The 23286-nt window shown below is 47.4% G+C and overlaps 1 protein-coding gene across 5 annotated transcripts in view; it reads right to left on the reverse strand.

Moving 5' to 3' along the window:
* The window catches only part of SLC35D2 (solute carrier family 35 member D2), a 222178-nt gene that overhangs the window by 47264 nt on the left and 151628 nt on the right, over positions 1–23286 (reverse strand). For 4 of the 5 annotated variants that reach the window (XR_011320504.1, XM_069762050.1, XM_069762041.1 and 1 more), the window contains one exon: positions 6582–6674. The exons of the other annotated variant lie outside the window; for it this stretch is intronic. Coding sequence is in view for 3 of the 4 variants with exons in the window: in XM_069762050.1 (XP_069618151.1) it covers positions 6582–6674 (93 nt within the window). In the remaining variant the exon portion in view is untranslated. The remainder of the gene's footprint in view (positions 1–6581; positions 6675–23286) is intronic. 5 annotated transcript variants of the gene reach the window in all.

A 23286-nucleotide genomic window follows, 5' to 3' on the forward strand; every position in this document is an offset into this window, starting at 1 on the left:
GGCCAAACTCCCTCTACGCCAAGTTGGAGAAGTGTGTGTTTGAGCAGGAGTCCTTGCCATTCCTTGGTTATATCATCTCTGCCCAGGGTTTGGCTATGGATCCTGCCAAGCTACAGGCTGTAATGGACTGGCAGGAACCCCATTCTCTTAAAGCGGTGCAGCGCTTTATGGGGTTCATTAATTACTATCGCCAGTTCATTCCACACTTCTCAACTTTGGTAGCTCCCTTGGTTGCCCTCACCAAGAAGGGAGCAAATCCCAAGTTGTGGTCAGAGGAGGTCTCCAAAGCCTTTCTCTCGATCAAGTCACACTTTGCTAGCGCTCCCATCCTACATCGCCCCGATGTTGATAAGCCATTTATCTTGGAGGTGGATGCCTCATCCGTTGGTGCTGGAGCAGTCCTTTTCTAAAAGGATGCTCAAGGTCGGAAGCATCCTTGCTTCTTCTTCTCCAAGACCTTCACACCAGCGGAGAGGAATTATTCCATCGGGGACAGGGAGTTGCTGGCCATGAAGTTGGCTTTTTCAGAGTGGAGACATCTCTTGGAGGGAGCTCGCTTTCCCTTCCAAGTCTTCACTGACCACAAGAACTTGGTGTATCTGCAAACGGCCCAGCGGCTGAATTCTTGCCAGGCTAGATGGTCCCTGTTCTTCTCCCGGTTCCATTTTACTCTCCATTTCCTCTCCGGGGAGAAGAACGTTCATGCTGACGCTCTCTCCCGCTCCGTGGTGTCATCGGAGGAGGAGGAGGAGCCTCGGCTTATTGTCCCTTCTGAGAGCCTGAGAACTGTAGCTCCGGTTTCGCTAGAGTCTGTGCCCCCGGGCAAGACTTTCGTACCAGCTAACTTGCGACCGGAGGTTCTCTCTTGGGCTCACTCCTCCTGAGTGGGTGGGCATTTTGGGACCAAGAGGACATTTGAGCTTCTGGCGAGAACATACTGGTGGCTGCATATGGCCCGAGATGTCAAGGACTATATTCAGGCGTGCGTTTCTTGCGCCCAGAATCGGTCTCCTCGGCAACGGCCTGCTTGGTTGCTTTACCCTCTACCGGTGGCAGACAGGCCCTGGGAGATGGTCGGGATGGACTTTGTGGTGGGTCTACCCAAGTCGCGTGGCTGCTCCATTATTTGGGTTGTCACCGACCATTTCTCCAAGATGGTGCATTTGGTGCCGCTTCTTCGGTTACCCTCAGCACGGGCCTTGGCGGTGTTGTTCATTAAACACGTTTTCCAGTTGCATGGTATGCCTGATAAGATTGTCAGCGATCGGGGTCCCCAGTTCGCATCTCGGTTTTGGAGAGAGCTCTGCCGTTTACTCAGCATAGAGTTAAACCTCTCCTCTGCATACCATCCTGAGACGAATGGGTTGGTGGAGAGAACCAACCAGACTCTGGTGACATATTTGCGACATTTCGTCTCTGCTAGGCAGGATGACTGGGCATCTTTGCTAACTTGGGCGGAATTTGCCCTGAACAACGCCATAGCCGATTCCACTGGCCAAACTCCTTTTCTCCTTAATTACGGCCAGCATCCGCGTGTCCCTGTGCCCATGCCCGTGTCATCCACCGATTCTAGGGTGGCAGACTGGGCGGTGGAGGCACGTGACATCTGGGACCGCACACAGGATGCCATCCGGGCCTCCAAGGAGAGAATGAGGGTTTCGGCTGATACACACCGGCGCCCCGCTCCGGTCTTTGCTCCTGGCGACTTAGTGTGGCTCTCCGCCCGTAACATCAGGCTGCGAGCTGAGTCCACTAAGTTTTTTCCTCGCTACATTGGCCCGTTTAAGGTTCTGGAACAGGTCAACCCTGTGGTCTACCGTTTGGCTATTCCTCCACGCCTTGGTATCACCGATACTTTCCACGTTTCCCTCTTAAAGCCCGTTCATTTGTCCCGGTTTCCCGAGTCATCTGCTGGGACATCGGGTTCATCCACGGATGAGTTTGAGGTGAATGCTATTGTGGGGTGCAAGGTGGTACGTGGCAAGAAATTTTATCTGGTGGACTGGAAGGGTCACGGCCCAGAGGATAGAACCTGGGAGCCTGTGGAGCACATTCAGGCTCCGCTGCTTATCGCAGCTTTTGAGCGTAGTGAGGCTCAAGGAGGGGGGGGCCCTAGGAGGGGGGGTAATGTTAGGAGTCGAGTTTCCTCTGCTGCACAGGGGGAATCTCGATCCGTGTCTGCTGCGGTCTCCCATTCGGTATTGGCCGCAGTGGGCTCTGCTCAGCGGAGACGTCGCTCCCAGCATCTCGCTGGGGCTGATTCGGTGCATAGGGTCACTACTGCCTTTTCTGGCTTTCCTATGGTACCCTGCACTGATCTGCGGCGAGCGAGCCTCTCTGGGACTAAGTCCTTGTTTACTCACACTGAGCATGCCCAGGGCAGGGTCTCCCATTGGAGGTTGAGTGCCACATGTTCGGTCACATGCTCAGGTGCTGCAGTACATTCCATTGGTCCTTCTGGAAGGTCCTGAAAGGGTAAAACATGCTCAAGTACTGCAGCACTTTCCATTGGTCCTTCTGGAAGGTCCTAAAAGGGCAAAAACTTCAGTAGCAGCTTCCTGTGCTGCAACTATATAAACTGCGCATGACCGCACGGCCATGCGCTAGTATTGTCTTATGTTATGTGCTTTGCGCCAGTGTGGTCACATGTATGTGTGTTCAGGGACCCGGCTGAAATAAGCCCCTAGAATGCTGGCTCCTCCGGCGAGGAGTTTTGTGTGTTTGTGTGACCACTGACTGCTCTCTGTTTGGGCAGTTAGCCTGTGCCTCTGTGGAGTCTAACAGGGCACAGTGCTTTCCTTTCACGGCTACTCAGTGAATTAACTGAGTTAGTCTATACCGCCATATAGCTCCGCCATTTGCTAGCAGCAGGTACTCCTACACGGTGGACCCCGGGCTGCGAACGCACCAATATCAATAAACATCTCTATTTACTCGGTGCGTTCCGCTAGCCCTAACACACATACACATAATAGACAGGTCATGTGACTGACAGCTGCCGTATTTCCTATATGGTACATTTGTTGCTCTTGTAGTTTGTCTGCTTATTAATCAGATTTTTATTTTTGAAGGATAATACCAGACTTGTGTGTGTTTTAGGGCGAATTTCGTTTGTCAAGTTGTGTGTGTTGAGTTGCTTGTGGCGACATGCATGTAGCGACTTTTGTGAGATGAGTTTTGTGTGGGGACATGCGTGTAGCAACTTTTTGTGTGTCGAGTTGCATGTGACAGGTTAGTGTAGCAAGTTGTGTGCAGCAAGTTTTGCGCATGCCAAGTTTTGCGTGTGGCGAGTTTTATGTGTGGTGCCTTTTGAGTATGTGCAAGTTTTGTGTGAGGCGACTTTTGCATGTGTTGCAACTTTTGTGCATGTGGCAATTTTTCCGCGTGTGCAAGTTTTGCGTGTGGCGAGTTTTCCATGAGGTGAGTTTTGCACTTGTGGAGAGTTTTGCGTGAGTCTAGTTTTTGCATGTGGCGAGTTTTGCGCGTGGTGAGTTTTGAGCGGCGACTTTTGTGTTTCGACTTTTATGTGGCGAGGTTGGTGTATGTGTGGTGAAATGTGTGCTGAGGGTAATATGTGTTCAAGCACGTGGTAGTGTGTGGCGCATTTTGTGTGTGTGTTCATATCCCCGTGTGTGGTGAGTATCCCATGTCGGGGCCCCACCTTAGCAACTGTACGGTATATACTCTTTGGTGCCATCGCTCTCATTCTTTAAGTCCCCCTTGTTCACATCTGGCAGCTGTCAATTTGCCTCCAACACTTTTCCTTTCACTTTTCTCCATTATTTAGATAGGGGCAAAATTGTTTGGTGAATTGGAAAGCGTGGGGTTAAAATTTCACCTCACAACATAGCCTATGACGCTCTCGGGGTCCAGACGTGTGACTGTACAAAATTTTGTGGCTGTAGCTGCGACGCCTCCAACACTTTTCCTTTCACTTTTTCCCCATTATGTAGATAGGGACAAAATTGTTTGGTGAATTGGAAAGCGTGGGGTTAAAATTTCACCTCACAACATAGCCTATGACGCTCTCGGTGTCCAGACGTGTGACTGTGCAAAATTTTGTGGCTGTAGCTGCGACGCCTCCAACACTTTTCCTTTCACTTTTTCCCCATTATGTAGATCGGGGCAAAATTGTTTGGTGAATTGGAAAGCACAGGGTTAAAATGTCACCTCACAACATAGCCTATGATGCTCTCAGGGTCCAGACATGTGACTGTGCAAAATTTTGTGGCTGTAGCTGCGACGCCTCCAACACTTTTCCTTTCACTTTTTCCCCATTATGTAGATAGGGGCAAAATTGTTTGGTGAATTGGAATGCGTGGGGTTAAAATTTCGCCTCACAACATAGACTATGACTCTCTCGGGGTCCAGACGTGTGACTGTGCAAAATTTTGTGGCTGTAGCTGTGACGGTGCAGAGGCCAATCCCGGACATACATACATACACAAACACACACACATACACACACACATTCAGCTTTATATATTAGATGTAAAAATTTGATACAAAGATGACACGATTTTTCAAACGTTTGTCTGAATTCTGCTTGAAAGGGTTGTCTGATCTTAAACTAGAAGTCTGCAGTCACCCTATGTGACTCTATGTGACTGCAAACTTGTGAATTATCACATAAATATCAGTGCATACACTGCACAATGTGGGGATTCTCCGATGCCAGGATCACTAGTTATGTGACTGCAAGTATGCAGTTTGAATACTCCCGGCCACTATCCGCCTAACTGGGCGCAGCCTCGCTCCATGCAAGTGTATTGATCAAGGCTAGAAAATGTCTAGTTCAGGGGTGTGGAACCTCAGGCCCCAGGGCCATTTACGGCCCTCGGTGACCTTTTATCAGGCCCCCGAGCAGATTCTCAGGGACCGAATTCTTGGGCAAGGAGCTGTATTTTGATTGCCACAAGCTCATTAATTTCTTGCTGCTCTGTTAGCACACACACATGCAGTGTTGAGTACGGAACACTGAAGGGCATGCAATGAAAGATTACATCCTGAAACCAGTGCCAGAGTCAGGATGTACTTTGTGGGCAAAGTTTGTATGGCCCCTGAAGGATGGTATAAATATCCAAATGGCCCTTCGCAGAAAAAAGAAAGCCCACCCCTGGTCTAGTTGGCTTATGGCTGGGAGTATGCAAATCACATACATATAGTCACATTACCGCCGTTCCTGGCACTAGAGAATCCTCACAGCTCACAACACACGTGATGTGAGGAATCATAAGTCAGCAGTCACATTGAGTAACTGCAGACTGCTAGTTTAAAGGGAACCTGTCACCCCATTTTTTCAATTTGAGCTAAAAATAGCGTTCAATAGGGCCTGAGCTCTGCTTTATAATAGTGCCTTTATTATCCCCCGATTCCCCACCTTTGCTGCCAAAATACCTTAGTAAACTTGCCATTTTCGGCTGTCAATCACCCCGGTCCGGACCGATGGGTGTGGGCTAATGTCCGATTCTCCCCACCATCGGCTTTTCACTAAGAAACTTCTTCCCGGCGTTGGCGTTGTATTTTGCACCTGCGCATTAAAGTGTCATCTCGCACCTGCGCATTATGCTTTGCCCAACTGTGGGCATAGCATACAGCACATCATTGCGCATGCGCAGGTTTTCACTGTAACCTGTGTGCCCGGAATAGTTTACCGGCGTCCAGGACAACACAATTTGCATATCCAGACTTCCGGGGCACAGTGGCTACAGTGAAAACCCGAGCATGCGCAATGATGTATTGTATACTTTACCAACAGTTGGGCAATACATACTGCGCATGCGCTAGAGCCTAATGCACTGCGCAACCGCAAAAAATGAGCGCGATCTGTGCTATTCACAGATCGAGTTACGTCTGACACGCCGAGGAGCGGGGGGAGAGACAGCAATTTGGCAACGCCTATCAGAACGGACCGGGGTGATTGACAGCCGAAAACGGTGAGTTTACTAAGGTATTTTGGCAGCAAAGGTGGGGAATCAGGGGATAATAAAGGCACTATTGTAAAGCACAGCTCAGGTCCTATTGAACACTATTTTTAATTCATATTGAAAAAATGGGGTGACAGGTTCCCTTTAAAATCGCATAACTTTCAATGCTGCAGATTTTAGTATTTTATCCAGGGAACTCTTGCAGAGGTATTCTGGCTCTGCCCAATTCTGCATCTGTCCTAATCGAATATATAGGACATGTGTAAGATACGCTATGATGATTTCAGTATAGACATGATGTCACTGGTCCTTCCAATGCAGAAGTAAGCAGAGTCAGAATACCACTTTAATATAATGTAATATAATATTTAGACAGTTTTTTTTCAAGATAAAAAAAGTGAATATTTTGGATTTGTTTTCAGATATGTTATCAATTTACATACATCAGTCTGTATTTAGCTCCTCCAGTTTTTTCACCAACATTTCCAGGTAAGGTCTTGTTTTTAACATTTATATAGGAAGGGAAGGAGATGATTTTATAATTATGTAAAATTAGTGGTGATAAATTTAGATCACTTAAAAGGGAAAATTTAAAATTGATTAATCTTTCTTACATTATGTTTGCAATATTTGTTTCCATCAGAAAAAAATTACCTTTTCAAATTCCCCCGTCCAGAGAGTGTAAAGCAATGTAGGTAAAATCATGAAAGCAGCGTTATAAAAAAGGACTCCATATTTGCCAAGTTCCTATAAAAGAGACAAACTGTAAATCAACATCAGCAGAAATAAAACTAAATCAGACAAGGGGTTCTTATCCCTCCTGGAGTATCCGGTTTTTGTTTAGCAAATTGTCTCTTCAGAGAGGAAGAGGACTAGAACTCTAGTGCCACCTATTGGAAGCAGCAATCCTAACAGTCAATGTCGATCTTTTAACGAGCCTTGTCACATGACTTAGGATAATAGCCAAACCAGAATCTCAATTTGCCGACACTGTGTTTCGGGGACTTCCCCTCGTTAGTGCAAAGTGGAGATCTGGTTTGGCTGATTAAGAGGCGTCTGACCGGGATCCAAAAAGTATCGTTTTTCCTTGTGGAGAGTGACATGATAAGCATATCGAGGTGAGGAGACTTAAAGCCGCAATGCTCCTCTGGGAAATATGCAAATTGTCTCTTCGGAGAGGAAGAGGACTAGAACTCTAGTGCCACCTATTGGAAGTAGCAATCCTAACAGTCAATGTCGACCCTTTAACGAGCCTTAGAAAAAGAGCAAAAGAAGACATGCATATATGCAGGGAACAAACTAAGAAAATTAACAAATTTTATTAATCCAATGTCATTTTACCACACACCATAAAATTTAAAAACATTTAAACCTATCAATCACAAAAATTACCCGAGAAACAGATAGGGGGAAAGGAGGTAGGGAGCATAGGTCCAGTCCAACATATTATATCATAAGTAGTGTTGAGCGATACCTTCCGATATCGGAAAGTATCGGTATCGGATAGGATCGGCCGATATTCAAAAAATATCGGATATCGCTGATACCGATACCCGATCCCAATGCAAGTCAATGGGACCAAAATATCGGAATTAAAATAAACCCTTTCTTTCCTTGTAGGTTCATTCTACTTGAAGGAAAACAACTAAGAATAATGCAGGATGTATTTGGGGAGGTGGCGGAGACATTAAAGTCATAGAGGTTTAGCCCAATCAAATAGAATAGCATGTTTTGTTTTTTTTTTAAAGACGTTCGGAGTGACAAAGATATTGACTATGTAAATTTTTTTTTTATTTTGTCAGATATTGATGTTTCACTATTCCACGCCCTTCCCCTTCTTTTTTTTTAACTTTTCCCACACTTTCATCTTCATCATCATCAGCATCTTTGACATCAACTTCTTCTTCACCTTATTCATCTTCTTCTTCATCCTTTACCTTTTTTTTTTTTATTACATTCTTCATATTCATTTTATTCAACTATTATTATTCTTCCTATTCTACATATTCATTTTATTCAACTGTTATTATTCTTCCTATCAGTGGCGTAACTACAAAGTTATGGGCCCCGGTGCGAACTTTCAAATGGGGCCCCCCCCGCCAAAATATTTTTCACCCAAATCCACATCCTGCCCATGCTCCTGCCCCATCCGACTCCGCACTCTGCCCCATCCGACTCCGCACTCTGCCCCATCCGACTCCGCACTCTGCCCCATCAGACTCCGCACTCTGCCCCATCAGACTCCGCGCTCTGCCCCATCCGACTCCTCCCTCTGCCCCATCCGACTCCTCACTCTGCCCCATCCGACTCCTCACTCTGCCCCATCCGACTCCTCACTCTGCCCCATCCGACTCCTCACTCTGCCCCATCCGACTCCTCACTCTGCCCCATCCGACTCCGCACTCTGCCCCATCCGTCTCCGCACTCTGCCCCATCCGACTCCGCACTCTGCCCCATCCGACTCCTCACTCTGCCCCATCCGACTCCCCACTCTGCCCCATCCGACTCCGCACTCTGCCCCATCCGACTCCACACTCTGCCCCATCCGACTCCTCATTCTGCCCCATCCGACTCCTCACTCTGCCCCATCCGACTCCTCACTCTGCCCCATCCGACTCCGCACTCTGCCCCATCCGACTCCGCACTCTGCCCCATCCGACTCCGCACTCTGCCCCATCCGACTCCACACTCTGCCCCATCGGACTCCTCATTCTGCCCCATCCGACTCCTCACTCTGCCCCATCCGACTCCTCACTCTGCCCCATCCGACTCCGCACTCTGCCCCATCCGACTCCACACTCTGCCCCATCCGACTCCTCACTCTGCCCCATCCGACTCCCCACTCTGCCCCATCCGACTCCGCACTCTGCCCCATCCGACTCCACACTCTGCCCCATCCGACTCCTCATTCTGCCCCATCCGACTCCTCACTCTGCCCCATCCGACTCCTCACTCTGCCCCATCCGACTCCGCACTCTGCCCCATCCGACTCCACACTCTGCCCCATCCGACTCCTCATTCTGCCCCATCCGACTCCTCACTCTGCCCCATCCGACTCCTCACTCTGCCCCATCCGACTCCTCACTCTGCCCCATCCGACTCCTCACTCTGCCCCATCCGACTCCTCACTCTGCCCCATCCGACTCCTCACTCTGCCCCATCCGACTCCGCACTCTGCCCCATCCGACTCCACACTCTGCCCCATCCGACTCCTCATTCTGCCCCATCCGACTCCTCACTCTGCCCCATCCGACTCCTCACTCTGCCCCATCCGACTCCTCACTCTGCCCCATCCGACTCCGCACTCTGCCCCATCCGTCTCCGCATTCTGCCCCATCCGTCTCCGCATTCTGCCCCATCCGTCTCCCCATTCTGCCCCATCCGTCTCCGCATTCTGCCCCATCCGTCTCCACATTCTGCCCCATCCGTCTCCACATTCTGCCCCATCCGTCTCCACATTCTGCCCCTGTCTCCACATCTCACCAGAACAGCAGGAACCGGAAATCTGCTGCTGGTTGATACCAGAGAACATGAGCTGCACACAACCAGGACTGAGCTGCTAAGAGCTGAAGGACCTGTGGTGACGTCATCGTCATGTGATCAGGAGGCGGAGCTGATAAATGGTGAAAGCCCTATGATAGTGATGACGTCACCACAGGATCTTCAGCTCTTCCTTTCAGATCAGGCGTCGGCTGCTGATCTGATGTGTGCGCCCGGCAGGTCAGGTGGAGGGCCGGTCTGTCTGTTGCCGTGCGGGAGGAATCACCTGCACGGCAACAGTTTTTAACTTTTTGCTGGTGTCGGCGTGCATCTGACCTGCCGGGGCCCCTGACTTCCCCCGGGCCCGGTCGCAGTGGCGACTGCTGCGACCGTGGTAGTTACGCCACTGCTTCCTATTCTACTTCTTTATCATATTCTCATTTGTGACAGGCATTCCCGTAGTTGTTATCTATAAAAGTTGGAAGATTACACCTTCCGTTCTGCCAGTCACAAAAGTTACATTTGTCCGCGTTCAGTTTGGCCTGCAGCATCAGGCTTTATCCAGGGGCACCACGAGGAGGAACGGACTCACCCCCATACACTGCTTAGTCTTCTTCTGCATATAATTTAGATAATATCTTTTGCTCTGATATTAAGTGTTATGCTTAATGTTCTTCTGCTCTTTGTTCTGCAGCCTCTTGTTCTTCTGCTTCTCGGTCTTCCATCTCGTCGTCTCCAGGGTCGTCGTCTCCAGTGTCGTCGTCTCCGCCGTCGTCGTCTCCGCCGTCGTCGTCTCCGCCGTCGTCGTCGTCATCGGGGTGGTCTTTCTGGTCGTCGACGTTAGGGTCTTCAACTTGGAAATGTAGCAGAAGGTACAAGAAGGCTGAGAAAATGCCAAGAACCAGCTGATGGAACTGGAACTCGGATGGCTACCCGAAGGTTCAAGAGCCTATGGAACTACCGAGGACCAGCTGACGTTACTGGAACCCGGTTACTAAGCAGGAGGTACCCGTGCTAAAAAGCACTACCAAGGACCGCCTGACGTTGGCGGAACTCGGATACCCAGAAGGAGGCACCTAAGCCAAAGGCTCTGCCCGGAACCAGCTGACGGTACTGGAACTAGGATGGGGAGCAGAAGGTACAAGAGCAAAAGACACTGCCGAGAACCAGCTGACGGTGCTGGAACCAGGTGGTGGACCCGAAGGCCCACAGGAGAGGAGAGAACAGCTAGGCCGCGAGGCAGCTGCAGTTACCGAACCCCAACAGTCCTACAGGGGGAGCTGGGCCTACTGGCACTACAGAACCAGCCTTGACTACTAGGGTTGAGCGAAACGGGTCGAACATTTTCAAAAGTCGCCGACTTTTGGCTAAGTCGGGGTTTCATGAAACCCGATCCGACCCCTGTGCGGGGTCGGCCATGCGGTACGCGACTTTCGCGCCAAAGTCGCGTTTCAATGACGCGAAAAGCGCCATTTCTCAGCCAATGAAGGTAAACGCAGAGTGTGGGCAGCGTGATGACATAGGTCCTGGTCCCCACCATCTTAGAGAAGGGCATTGCAGTGATTGGCTTGCTGTCTGCGACGTCACAGGGGCTATAAAGAGGCGTTCCCGCCGACCGCCATCTTACTGCTGCTGATCTGAGCTTAGGGAGAGGTTGCTGCCGCTTTGTCAGAAGCAGGGATAGCGTTAGGCAGGGTCCATTAACCACAAAACCGCTTGTGCTGCAGCGATTTGCACTGTCCAACACCACCCTCGGTGTGCAGGGACAGTGGAATTTTTTTTTTTTTTTTTTTTCCCCTCAGCGCTGTAGCTCATTGGGCTGCCCTAGAAGGCTCCCTGATAGCTGCATTGCTGTGTGTACGCCGCTGTGCAAACCAACTGCTTTTTTCAAAGCACAAATCCTCTTGTTCCTTCCTTTCTGCACAGCTATCTTTTTTGTTTGTCCACACTTTTTATTTCATTTGTGCATCAGTCCACTCCTTATTGCTGCCTGCCATACCTGGCTGAGATTACTGCAGGCAGGGAGATAGTAGCTGCCTGCCATACCTGGCTGAGATTACTGCAGGCAGGGAGATAGTAATTGTAGGACATTCCCTGTTTTTTTTTTTTTTTTTTTTTTGGTGGGAGATTAAGATTGGCAATTTGGCATTTCTGCTAGAGTGCCATCCCTGTGTGTGCCATCTCTCTCACATAGTGGGCCATAGAAAGCCTTTTCATTTTTCTGTATTTTTTTTTGTGGGGTGTATAAATTCTCCCTGATAAAAATACAGTGGGAGATTAATATTGGCCTTTGGGCTTGTGTGCCAGTCCTGAGTGTGCCATCTCTCTCACAAATAGTGGGCCATAGAAAGCCTATTTTATTTTTTTTTGGGTTTTATAAATTCTCCCTGAAAAAAAGGGAGATTAATATTGGCCTCTGGGCTTCTGTGCCAGTCCTGAGCGTGCCATCTGTGCCAGTCCTGAGCGTCCCATCTCTCTCACAAATAGTGGGCCATAGAAAGCCTATTTAATTTTTTTTTTGGTTTTATAAATTTTCCCTGAAAAAAGGGAGATTAATATTGGCCTCTGGGCTTGTGTGCCAGTTGTGAGCGTGCCATCTGTGCCAGTCCTGAGCGTGCCATCTCTCTCACAAATAGTGGGCCATAGAAAGCCTATTTAATTTTTTTTTTGGTTTTATAAATTTTCCCTGAAAAAAGGGAGATTAATATTGGCCTCTGGGCTTGTGTGCCAGTTGTGAGCGTGCCATCTGTGCCAGTCCTGAGCGTGCCATCTCTCTCACAAATAGTGGGCCATAGAAAGCCTATTTAAATATTTTTTTGGTTTTATAAATTCTCCCAGAAAAAAAGGGAGATTAATATTGGCCTCTGGGCTTCTGTGCCAGTTGTGAGCGTGCCATCTGTGCCAGTCCTGAGCGTGCCATCTCTCTCACAAATAGTGGGCCATAGAAAGCCTATTTAAATATTTTTTTGGTTTTATAAATTCTCCCAGAAAAAAAGGGAGATTAATATTGGCCTCTGGGCTTCTGTGCCAGTCCTGAGCGTGCCATCTGTGCCAGTCCTGAGCGTCCCATCTCTCTCACAAATAGTGGGCCATAGAAAGCCTATTTTATTTTTTTTTTGGGTTTCAGAAATTCTCCCTGGAAAAAAAAAGGGAGATTAATATTGCCCTTTGGGCTTGTGTGCCAGTACTAAGCGTTCCATCTCTCTCTCTCTCTCAGTCAGTGGGCCATAGAACGCATATTTTTGGTTTTATTTGTTTTCTAAATTCTCCCTGAAAAAATCATTTTATTTTATTTGGTTTCTAAATTCTTCCTGATAAAATCATATTTTTTTTATTATTTTTATTTCTAAAGTCTCCCTGAAAAAAAAAAAAAAAAAAAACAACCAAAAAAACAGTGGGAGATTAATATTGGCCTTTCTGCTTGTGTGCCAGTCTTGACTCCTGGGTGTGCCATCTCTCTCTCTCTCTCTCTCTCTCTCTCTCTCTCTCTCTCTCTCTCCAATTGTGGTCCATAGAAAGCCTATATTTTTTTTCCTTGATTTGGGTTCTAAAATCTACCAGAGAAAATAACTACATCAATCATTGGTAGAAAAATATTGGCCTCTGGGTTTGTGTGCCACTCCTGACTCCTGTGTGCGTCATCTCTCAGTCAGTGGGCCATAGAACGCCTATTTTTGGTTTTATTTGTTTTCTAAATTCTCCCTGAAAAAATTATTTTATTTTATTTGGTTTCTAAATTCTTCCTGATAAAATCATATTTTTTTTATTATTTTTTTTTCTAAAGTCTCCCTGAAAAAAAAAAAAAAAAACAGTGGGAGATTAATATTGGCCTTTCTGCTTGTGTGCCAGTCTTGACTCCTGGGTGCGTCATCTCTCAGTCAGTGGGCCATAGAACGCCTATTTTTGGTTTTATTTGTTTTCTAAATTCTCCCTGAAAAAATCATTTTATTTTATTTGGTTTCTAAATTCTTCCTGATAAAATCATATTTTTTTTATTATTTTTTTTTCTAAAGTCTCCCTGAAAAAAAAAAAAAAAAAACAACCAAAAAAAACAGTGGGAGATTAATATTGGCCTTTCTGCTTGTGTGCCAGTCTTGACTCCTGGGTGCGTCATCTCTCAGTCAGTGGGCCATAGAACGCCTATTTTTGGTTTTATTTGTTTTCTAAATTCTCCCTGAAAAAATCATTTTATTTTATTTGGTTTCTAAATTCTTCCTGATAAAATCATATTTTTTTTATTATTTTTTTTTCTAAAGTCTCCCTGAAAAAAAAAAAAAAAAAAACAACCAAAAAAAACAGTGGGAGATTAATATTGGCCTTTCTGCTTGTGTGCCAGTCTTGACTCCTGGGTGCGTCATCTCTCAGTCAGTGGGCCATAGAACGCCTATTTTTGGTTTTATTTGTTTTATAAATTCTCCCTGAAAAAATCATTTTATTTTATTTGGTTTCTAAATTCTTCCTGATAAAATCATATTTTTTTTATTATTTTTTTTTCTAAAGTCTCCCTGAAAAAAAAAAAAAAAAAACAACCAAAAAAAACAGTGGGAGATTAATATTGGCCTTTCTGCTTGTGTGCCAGTCTTGACTCCTGGGTGCGTCATCTCTCAGTCAGTGGGCCATAGAACGCCTATTTTTGGTTTTATTTGTTTTCTAAATTCTCCCTGAAAAAATCATTTTATTTTATTTGGTTTCTAAATTCTTCCTGATAAAATCATATTTTTTTTATTATTTTTTTTTCTAAAGTCTCCCTGAAAAAAAAAAAAAAAAAAACAACCAAAAAAAACAGTGGGAGATTAATATTGGCCTTTCTGCTTGTGTGCCAGTCTTGACTCCTGGGTGCGTCATCTCTCAGTCAGTGGGCCATAGAACGCCTATTTTTGGTTTTATTTGTTTTCTAAATTCTCCCTGAAAAAATCATTTTATTTTATTTGGTTTCTAAATTCTTCCTGATAAAATCATATTTTTTTTATTATTTTTTTTTCTAAAGTCTCCCTGAAAAAAAAAAAAAAAAAAACAACCAAAAAAAACAGTGGGAGATTAATATTGGCCTTTCTGCTTGTGTGCCAGTCTTGACTCCTGGGTGTGCCATCTCTCTCTCTCTCTCTCTCCAATTGTGGTCCATAGAAAGCCTACATTTTTTTTCCTTGATTTGGGTTCCAAAATCTACCAGAGAAAATAACTCCATCAATCATTGGTAGAAAAATATTGGCCTCTGGGCTTGTGTGCCACTCCTGATTCCTGTGTGCGTCATCTCTCACTCAGTGGCCCATAGAAAGCATATAGTTTGTTACATTTGTTTTCTAAATTCTCCCTGCAAAAATCTATTTTTTTTTTTTTGGGGGGTTTCTAAAGTGTTCCTGAAAAAAATAAAAATAAAAAAAAAATAATAGTGTGACATTAATATTAACATTTGTGCTTCAGTGACAGTCCTGCGTGTGGGGCATCTCTCTAATTTGCAGCCACCAAAAAAAGAGTGTGTAACATTGGGCCTGATTTTCGCTGTGGTCTCACCAACCTGTAAAGGGGTAGCTAAATCATACAGAAGTTATAGCTCACCGTGTAAGTTGTGTGACTGCAACAAATAACGTTAGTTTGGTTACGTTTTTAAAACAATGAGGAAGTCTAGTGGAAGAGGTCGTGGCCGGGGGCGTTCATTGTCAGCTGGTAATGAGGGTAGTGGTAGTGGTGGAGCATCAGGTGGTCGTGGGGGAAAAAATATTGCACCTAAGTCTGGAGCTGTGGAGCCAGGTTCGTCGTCCGGCTACACAAGGCCTCGAACGCTCCCTTTTCTGGGATTAGGAAAACCGCTTTTAAAGCCGGAGCAGCAAGAGCAAGTTTTGGCTTATCTTGCTGACTCAGCCTCTAGCTCTTTTGCCTCATCTCGTGAAACTGGTAAAAGTAAAAGCAGCGCGTCGTTAGTGGATGTTCACGGTCAGGGACAAGTCACTTCCTTGTCCTCTTCAGCAAAAACAACAACAGAGAAGAATGCAGCAGGCGACACAACGGGTTACTCCATGGAGCTCTTTACACATACCGTCCCTGGCTTAGAAAGTGAAGCAGTTAACAGTCCATGCCCATTACAAATTGAATCTGACATGGAGTGCACTGACGCACAGCCACAGCCAGACTACTATGCTGGTCCTTTGACTCAGACCACAACATTGCCCTCGCAGGGTGCTGATCAAGAATCAGACCCTGATGAGACTATGTTGCCCCATCACGAACGCTATACCACCGAACGACACGGTGACACAGACGAAGTTGCGCAGGAGGTACAAGAAGAGTTATTAGATGACCCAGTTCTTGACCCCGATTGGCAGCCATTGGGGGAACAGGGTGCAGGCGGCAGCAGTTCTGAAGCAGAGGAGGAGGAGGGGCCGCAGCAGGCATCAACATCGCCACAGGTTCCATCTGCCGGGCCCGTATCTTGCCCAAAACGCGTGGCAAAGCCAAAACCTGGTGGAGGACAGCGTGGCCATCCGGTTAAAGCTCAGTCTGCAATGCCTGAAAAGGTATCCGATGCTAGAAAGAGTGCAGTCTGGCATTTTTTTAAACAACATCCAATTGATCAGCGCAAAGTCATCTGTCAAAAATGTTCTACTTCCTTAAGCAGAGGTCAGAATCTGAAAAGTCTCAATACTAGTTGCATGCATAGACATTTAACCACCATGCATTTGAAAGCTTGGACTAACTACCAAACGTCCCTTAAGGTTGTTGCACCCTCGGCCAATGAAGCTAGTCATCAACGCAACATCCCTTCCGGCAGTGTAGGACCACCATTTAGCGCACCACCTGCTGTATCTGTGCAGGTATCTTTGCCAGGCCAAAGCAGTCAGGGTCAGGGAATCACCAGTTTCGTAGTAGGAAACACTGCATCTAGGGCACCGGCGGCAACAATACCATCTCCCACCGTCTCTCAGTCTGCCATGTCCACCGGCACCCCCGCTAGTTCCACGATCTCCAGCTCTCCAGTCCAGCTCACCCTACATGAGACTATGGTTAGAAAAAGGAAATACTTAGCCTCGCATCCGCGTACACAGGGTTTGAACGCCCACATAGCTAGACTAATCTCGTTAGAGATGATGCCCTACCGGTTAGTTGAAAGCGAAGCTTTCAAAGACCTGATGGACTACGCTGTACCACGCTACGAGCTACCCAGTCGACACTTTTTTTCCAGAAAAGCCATCCCAGCCCTCCACCAGCATGTTAAAGAGCGCATCGTCCATGCACTCAGGCAATCTGTGAGCACAAAGGTGCACCTGACAACAGATGCATGGACCAGTAGGCATGGCCAGGGACGTTACGTGTCCATCACGGCACACTGGGTAAATGTGGTGGATTCAGGGTCCACAGGGGACAGCAAGTTTGGGACAGTTCTGCCTAGCCCACGGTCTAGTAAACAGTTGTCTGTAGCCGTTCGCACCCCCTCCTCCTCCTCCTCCTCGTCCTCCTGCAGAAGCAAGAGCTCGTCCACAGACCGCAGTCGCACAAACACTCCATCCGCACCTGCCACTGTTGCACACCAGGTCTCCCATTATGGGGCAGCTACTGGCATACGTCAGCAGGCTGTATTGGCTATGAAGTGTTTGGGCGACAATAGACACACCGCGGAAGTTCTGTCCGAGTTCTTGCAGCAAGAAACGCAGTCGTGGCTGGGCACTGTAGATCTTGAGGCAGGCAAGGTAGTGAGTGATAACGGAAGGAATTTCATGGCTGCCATCTCCCTTTCCCAACTGAAACACATTCCTTGCCTGGCTCACACCTTAAACCTGGTGGTGCAGTGCTTCCTGAAAAGTTATCCGGGGTTATCCGACCTGCTCCTCAAAGTGCGTGGACTTTGCGCACATATCCGCCGTTCGCCTGTACACTCCAGCCGTATGCAGACCTATCAGCGTTCTTTGAACCTTCCCCAGCATCGCCTAATCATAGACGTTGCAACAAGGTGGAACTCAACACTGCACATGCTTCAGAGACTGTGCGAACAGAGGCGGGCTGTTATGTTTTTGTGGGAGGATACACATACACGGGCAGGCAGTAGGATGGCAGACATGGAGTTGTCAGGTGTGCAGTGGTCGAAGATTCAAGACATGTGTCAAGTCCTTCAGTGTTTTGAGGAATGCACACGGCTGGTTAGTGCAGACAACGCCATAATAAGCATGAGCATCCCCCTAATGCGTCTGCTGATGCAAAGTTTGACGCACATAAAGGATCAGGCGTCTGCACCAGAGGAAGAGGAAAGCCTTGATGACAGTCAGCGATTGTCTGGTCAGGGCAGTGTACATGACGAGGTACCGGGCGAAGAGGAGGTGGAGGATGAGGAGGATGATGGGGATGAGTATATTTTTAATGAGGAAGCTTTCCCGGGGGCACGGGAAATTGGTGGCGTGGCAAGGCCGGGTTCTGGTTTTTTGAGGGACACAAGTGACGTAGATTTGCCTGCAACTGCCCCTCAACCAAGCACAACCGCAGATTTGACAACGGGAACTTTGGCCCACATGGCGGATTATGCCTTGCGTATCCTCAAAAGGGACACACGCATTACAAAAATGATGAACGATGACGATTACTGGTTGGCCTGCCTCCTTGATCCTCGCTATAAAGGCAAATTGCAAAATATTATGCCACATGAGAACTTGGAACTAATATTAGCAACAAAACAATCAACTCTTGTTGACCGTTTGCTTCTGGCATTCCCTGCACACAGCGCCCGTGATCGTTCTCACACGAGCTCCAGGGGCCAGCAGACCAGAGGTGTTAGAGGGGCAGAAATCAGAAGTGGCGTTGGACAGAGGGGTTTTCTGACCAGGTTGTGGAGTGATTTTTCTATGACCGCAGACAGGACAGGTACTGCAGCATCAATTCAAAGTGACAGGAGACAACATTTGTCCAGTATGGTTACAAACTATTTTTCATCCCTTATCGACGTTCTCCCTCAACCGTCATTCCCATTTGATTACTGGGCATCCAAATTAGACACCTGGCCAGAATTGGCAGAATATGCATTGCAGGAGCTTGCTTGCCCGGCAGCTAGTGTCCTATCAGAAAGAGTATTCAGTGCTGCAGGTTCAATACTAACAGAAAAAAGGACTCGTCTGGCTACCCAAAATGTAGATGATCTAACCTTCATTAAAATGAACCACAACTGGATTTCAAAATCTTTTGCCCCACCCTGCCCGGCTGACACCTAGCTTTCCTATGAAAAGGTCTTGCCTGTGGACTATTCTGAATGACTTTTCCAATCTCGTAATTTTCTTCACCTGATTGTCCAGCATACGACATGTTTCCACCTCACGAAATGGCCAAACTCCCCACACGGGGCCGTGCTATCGCCACTTTGCGCTTGGACCCTTGAGAGTGCTGTTTGTCTGAAGAGGTGGGTGTGGCCGCTTTTGGTCGACGGCACTGCCACTGGGTCCCTCATAGTACAATAAAGTGTCTCTGGCGGTGGTGGTGCGCACCCAACGTCAGACACACCGTTGTAATATGAGGGGCCCTGTGCCTGTACCGCCGGCCACAAGACAGTTCCCCCCCCCAGCTCAAACAGTGCTGTACCACTAGCAAAATTATCTCTCACAGCTTCACCAATGTGTAGTCTAGCCGCTGACATCCTTCAATGCCTGGCACTGACAATACCATTGTTTTGACATTTTTGTTATGTTAGGCCTTCGAAGCCTGTCTGCGGTCCCTTCTTTCTACAACTACTACACTGACCAGGCCACTGCTGGCCGTGTTACCCTGGAACCAATTTAAAAGTGCCTACAGTCAGCCCAATTTTGTTATGTTAGGCCTTCGAAGACTGTCTGCCGTCACTCCTTCCACTAGACTTCCACTGACCATACACTGCTGCCCATGTACCCCTGGAACCAATTTAAAGTGCCTACAGCCAGCCCAATTTTGTTATGTTAGGCCTTCGAAGCCTGTCTGCGGTCACTCCTTCCACTAGACTTCCACTGACCAGACCACTGCTGCCCGTGTACCCCTGGAACCAATTTAAAAGTGCCTACAGCCATGTGTTATTATTTTAGGCCTTCGATGCCTGTCTGCGGTCACTCCTTCCACTAGGCCTCCACTGACCACACCACTGCTGCCCGTGTACCCCTGGAACCAATTTAAAATTGCCTACAGCCAGCCCAATTTTTTTATTTTAGGCCTTCGATGCCTGTCTGCGGTCCATTCTTTCAACTACTACTACACTGACCAGGTCACTGCTGCCCGTGTACCCCTGGAACCAATTTAAAATTGCCTACAGCCAGCCCAATTTTTTTATTTTAGGCCTTCGATGCCTGTCTGCGGTCCATTCTTTCAACTACTACTACACTGACCAGGTCACTGCTGCCCGTGTACCCCTGGAACCAATTTAAAATTGCCTACAGCCAGCCCAATTTTTTTATTTTAGGCCTTCGATGCCTGTCTGCGGTCCATTCTTTCAACTACTACTACACTGACCAGGTCACTGCTGCCCGTGTACCCCTGGAACCAATTTAAAATTGCCTACAGCCATGTGTTATTATTTTAGGCCTTCGATGCCTGTCTGCGGTCACTCCTTCCACTAGGCCTCCACTGACCACACCACTGCTGTCCGTGTACCCCTGGAACCAATTTAAAATTGCCTACAGCCATGTGTTATTATTTTAGGCCTTCGATGCCTGTCTGCGGTCACTCCTTCCACTAGACTTCCACTGACCAGACCACTGCTGCCCGTGTACCCCTGGAACCAATTTAAAAGTGCCTACAGCCAGCCCAATTTTTTTATTTTAGGCCTTCGATGCCTGTCTGCGGTCCATTCTTTCAACTACTACTACACTGACCAGGTCACTGCTGCCCGTGTACCCCTGGAACCAATTTAAAATTGCCTACAGCCAGCCCAATTTTTTTATTTTAGGCCTTCGATGCCTGTCTGCGGTCCATTCTTTCAACTACTACTACACTGACCAGGTCACTGCTGCCCGTGTACCCCTGGAACCAATTTAAAATTGCCTACAGCCAGCCCAATTTTTTTATTTTAGGCCTTCGATGCCTGTCTGCGGTCCATTCTTTCAACTACTACTACACTGACCAGGTCACTGCTGCCCGTGTACCCCTGGAACCAATTTAAAATTGCCTACAGCCATGTGTTATTATTTTAGGCCTTCGATGCCTGTCTGCGGTCACTCCTTCCACTAGGCCTCCACTGACCACACCACTGCTGTCCGTGTACCCCTGGAACCAATTTAAAATTGCCTACAGCCATGTGTTATTATTTTAGGCCTTCGATGCCTGTCTGCGGTCACTCCTTCCACTAGGCCTCCACTGACCACACCACTGCTGTCCGTGTACCCCTGGAACCAATTTAAAATTGCCTACAGCCATGTGTTATTATTTTAGGCCTTCGATGCCTGTCTGCGGTCCATTCTTTCAACTACTACTACACTGACCAGGGCACTGCTGGCCGTGTACCCCTGGAACCAACATCAGAAAATATAAAAATAAGTATTTTGCTTATAAAAAAGAAAATACTGGTGAGATATCAAATGCAGACATTTTAACATTAAAAACAAACACACAACTCTAATCTGGTACAGTACTAAAAATGGCCACCAGCTACAATTACTTTCTCCTGCAAGTAGTTAACTGAAAGTTTTTTTAAATTGAAAACACACATATGGCATCCACCGAGTGTTGTCCTGTCGCGTCTTCTTTATATTATTGCCGAGAAGATGCAAAATAATGAAAATAATAAAATCATTAATTACCAAAATAATAGAGAAAGTCAACACCACATTGCAAATAAACATTCATTCCAAATAAAGAAGCAGGGCGCGTCCGAGGGTGAGTATATACCTAATAAGAATATAATCACCCTCGGACGCGCAATGCTTATTTCCAACAGCCTTCCTTCCTAAGAATCAGCCCTTCCGTCGTGTAGAGAGACGTTGTGTTACACTCCAAGGTGTTCCCCAGGTTGCCTTTCCTGAGCTTCGATCTTCCGGCTCTCGTTTAGTAGTTCTTGGAAACTACTCTGCATTAGGCCTTCAAATTGGGTATGGGGTGTAGAGAGATGGTGTGTTCCACTCCAAGGTGTTCCCCAGGTTGCCTTTCCTGAGCTTCGATCTTCCGGCTCTCGTTTAGTAGTTGTTGGAAACTACGCTGCATTAGGCCTTCAAATTGGGTATGGGGTGTAGCGAGAGGGTGTGTTACACTCCAAGGTGTTCCCCAGGTTGCCTTTCCTGAGCTTCGATCTTCCGGCTCTCGTTTAGTAGTTCTTGGAAACTACACTGCATTAGGCCTTCAAATTGGGTATGGGGTGTAGAGAGAGGGTGTGTTACACTCCAAGGTGTTCCCCAGGTTGCCTTTCCTGAGCTTCGATCTTCCGGCTCTCGTTTAGTAGTTGTTGGAAACTACGCTGCATTAGGCCTTCAAATTGGGTATGGGGTGTAGCGAGAGGGTGTGTTACACTCCAAGGTGTTCCCCAGGTTGCCTTTCCTGAGCTTCGATCTTCCGGCTCTCGTTTAGTAGTTCTTGGAAACTACACTGCATTAGGCCTTCAAATTGGGTATGGGGTGTAGAGAGAGGGTGTGTTACACTCTAAGGTGTTCCCCAGGTTTCCTTGCCATTGCTTCGGTCTTCCGACTCTCGTTTAGTAGTTGTAGAAAAGTACACTGCATTAGGCCATACAAAATGGGTATGGGGTGGAGAGAGATGGTGTGTTACACTCCAAGGTGTTCCCCAGGTTGCCTTTCCTGAGCTTCTATCTTCAGGCTCTCATTAAATTGTGGTTAAATGGAACAACTGCATTTGGCGTACTAGTTGGTTTGGGGCCTACTATCGGTGTCTGCCACTCCTTGCTGTTCTCCTCCACTGAACAAAGCTGTGCCGCCTGTTTACTACGGTTGCCAATTTTGAACTGCATTTCGACTACTTACTGATTTGGCCCTACTCTCTGTGTCAGCCTCTCATTCCAGTTGTCCTCCACTGCAATGCCCCCTGGTTATTCCTGTGTTACCAATTTTGAACTGCATTTAGCCCACTTTCTTCTTTGGGCCTATATCTGTGTTTCCACTTCATCGTGCCCATTGCCCAGCCAGTGATAGATGAGTCTGCTGGTACATTGACCCATAACGCAACATTCCCCGTGCACGCTACACAACAACATTGTGACCCTGCTGAAAGTCAGGTTGCTCTTCCCGCATACCATACCACCTTACACGGGGACAAAGAGGAAGGTGCAGATGAAAGTGCAGGTTCCTTCATCAGGTGGGGGGAGGAATACTAGTTGGCGACGTCACTGGCACAGGGCCTCTCATAGTACGCAAAAGTGTTGCTGCCGGTGGGAGGCGCCCCCGCCGTGCAAACACACCGCTGTACTTTGAGGGGCCCTGTGCCAGTGCCAATGCCAACGAGTGGGCCCCCCCTGCTTGCTCAGGTTCACAGCACTTGCAAAGTTGAAATACTTACCTCTCCCTGCTCCACTGCCGTGACGTGGTCCAGATTTCCTGGGCCCACTAATTACTTGAACCAGCCCTACCCCCCACAACTTTAGCCAAATGACCCCCAATTTCAAATGCCTTCCAATTATTATAAGGTAAATTACGCTTGACAAGCTTCATTAAGAAGAATGGATGGTTTTGACATTAAAATGGCCACTCTAGGTGTTTTCCTGGCCCCCACTCACTGCCGACTATGCTGCCCCATTGACTTGCATTGGGTTTCGTGTTTCGGTCGATCCCGACTTTACGTCATAATCGGCCGATTTCACTCGACCCGACTTTGGACATAGTCGGGTTTCGCAAAACCCGGCTCGACTCTAAAAAGGTCAAGGTCGCTCAACTCTATTGACTACCAATTCATGCAGCCCACATAGGAAGCTCCTAAACTGGAGGCACCCTGGAGTTGGCTAACC

Source organism: Ranitomeya imitator, chromosome 1 (assembly GCF_032444005.1).
Source record: "Ranitomeya imitator isolate aRanImi1 chromosome 1, aRanImi1.pri, whole genome shotgun sequence".
NCBI classification, from domain to species: Eukaryota; Metazoa; Chordata; class Amphibia; order Anura; family Dendrobatidae; genus Ranitomeya; species Ranitomeya imitator.